This window comes from Pteropus vampyrus, unplaced genomic scaffold, assembly GCF_000151845.1.
Source record: "Pteropus vampyrus isolate Shadow unplaced genomic scaffold, Pvam_2.0 Scaffold66, whole genome shotgun sequence".
NCBI classification, from domain to species: Eukaryota; Metazoa; Chordata; class Mammalia; order Chiroptera; family Pteropodidae; genus Pteropus; species Pteropus vampyrus.
Window position 1 is genome coordinate 882761 of NW_011888847.1, and position 2266 is coordinate 885026.

At 36.9% G+C, this 2266-nt stretch overlaps 1 protein-coding gene across 1 annotated transcript in view; it reads left to right on the forward strand.

Annotated features, from left to right (window-relative positions):
- LHCGR (luteinizing hormone/choriogonadotropin receptor) overlaps window positions 1–2266 on the forward strand; it is a 56001-nt gene that overhangs the window by 24691 nt on the left and 29044 nt on the right. Inside the window, exons 5-6 of the mRNA XM_011361295.1 lie at window positions 529–603; window positions 692–769. Coding sequence (XP_011359597.1) covers window positions 529–603; window positions 692–769 — 153 coding nt within the window. The remainder of the gene's footprint in view (window positions 1–528; window positions 604–691; window positions 770–2266) is intronic.

The following is a 2266-nucleotide window of genomic DNA, read 5'->3' on the forward strand; positions in this document are numbered from 1 at the left end:
TAATGATTTCAGTGAGATAGAAGGAAGAACTTCCTGAATCGTACAGTAGCTAAATAAAGGAAGATTTTTAATAATGAGAGATATGGATTGCTAACATGGAGAATAATCTTCCCAAAGTGTTTGAGCTTAAAGCTGTTCTAGGGGGATTTCTAGAACTCTCAAGAGCATGGCATAAACTAATTACCAAAAGGAAACTGGAATGCAATACTATAGGAAAATGCAATTGATGCTACAGGAAAAGACAGGCTGGAAAAATAAGTATAAATAAAAAATACCTGAAAGTTTGGTTCCAGGCCCTAGATCTCTAAATACAAATCATTAGAGCAACTTCTCCTATAACGTTAGGGACTTTTAAATTTTCACAATCGTCAACAGTTAAAGTGTAACTGATAGAGCCAAACTCAATATTTTTTCTAATTTAATGTGAAAACAGTATTTGCAAAATGTCTTTCTACTATTTTTATCTTTTTGCCTTAATAACAATCACTTACTCTCTCTGCCCACATCCCTACTTGCCCCAAATCACAGGAGCATCTGTAATACGGGCATCCGAAAGCTTCCAGATGTTACAAAGATCTTCTCCTCAGAATTTAATTTCATTCTGTAAGTACCAGGCTGATTGCTATGCATAACAGTTTCCTATTTGCAGCTCAAATTTGGAGAGTAAATATTTCTCATTTCATTCCTCAAGGGAAATTTGCGATAACTTACACATCACCACCATACCAGGAAATGCTTTTCGAGGGATGAATAACGAATCCATAACACTGTGAGTAAACTCCCAGATTCAGGTTCTGCTATAAAGCCTCCTGCTATTCTCACTTCTAGCTTAACGTGAGTTCCTTCTTATCTTTTTCTGTGCCCCTCACTCGATGGTGACATTCTTTTTGACCTAAAATGCCAAAGGTGAGAGAAGTTGTACGGGATCCAAGCTGGGTCACATGTTCACATGAAAACCAACCAATCTATTCAGTTTAAAATTAATCAAATGGGCCCTAGGGATTTACAGTGACCAAATTTCCAGCAGATGAAATTGTTCATTGCATCAATGGAATGCTTTGAAGCCGGGAAGAGACAGCCTGAAGGGGAGTGGCTGCCCTGTTTAAAAGAGAGCACAAATATTTCAAGTTTCAACTGAGAAGAGTTTGGAAGGGTATTCTCCAAGTAGGTAGAGTAGTTTATCAATGGACTCTGCTCTCGCTTGCTCTCTCTCTCTGATTTTTTCACCTTCCTCTTGGAACCTGCTGACATTGTCTCTGAAGCAACACCATCTATGCCCATTCCCTACATCTCCTAATACTTGAAAATAATGTCTTTTTATTTGACCATCACTCATCAGGTTACCATGCTCACAGGCTCTATCCCTTTCATGTTCTTTCCTAAGACCTTGCTATTCAAACTATGGTCCAGCATCTACCATATCTTCTGAGAGCTGGTGAGAAATGCAGACTCTCAAGCCCATCCCAGACTCAGAGGAGGCTGCATGGTGGAGTTAGACTTCGTAGAATCAGTAACATTTATAATATTTATACAGCACTTATTAAAGGCCTGCACTGTTTTAAAGTACTTTTTTTAACTCATTTCCCGTTTGCCCTGAGAATACTCACCAGCGGCACTTGTGGCTGCAGCATTTACCCTGAGATAAAGCAGGAGTTATAGTCCTAACCTTACCCCCAAAGTTTGCCATGAAATATCTTGCTTTTATTATTATTTTCACATTGCTCTAGTATATCAATAGTCTTTGGAAACAAATGACATCATTCTATTTATAGCATTCTGTTATTAGTAGCAGTATTTCCATTTACAAAATATAGTAATTTTCAATCGCTGAAAATGTCAAATCCTAGAAAATGTAGCATTCCTACATGTGACGTTAACATCATTCTCAAACAGTTATTAACCAAAGATTCATTTGATGAATTCGATTTATGTATACATTTCTGTTACATTAGGATTAGAGACAAGTTCTGTTTAGAAATAACTCCAAGAACAGTTTTTATATTTTATTTTCACATTGAAAATAGATTTTTCAACCTCAAAGAGTGTTTTTATGTAAAATTAAATTAACGCTGGTAGCGAGCTACACTTTTTTTTTTCTAAACGGGAAATGGGTTAAAAACTCATGTAAGTCTCACAGCAACCCTAGTAAGTAGGGACTATCAGCCCCATTTTTAGATAAGAAAACCAAGGCACTGAGAGGTTTAGTAATTTGACCAAGGTCAAGATTTAGACCCAGACAGTCTAGCTCCAGAGTAATAGTCTTCAT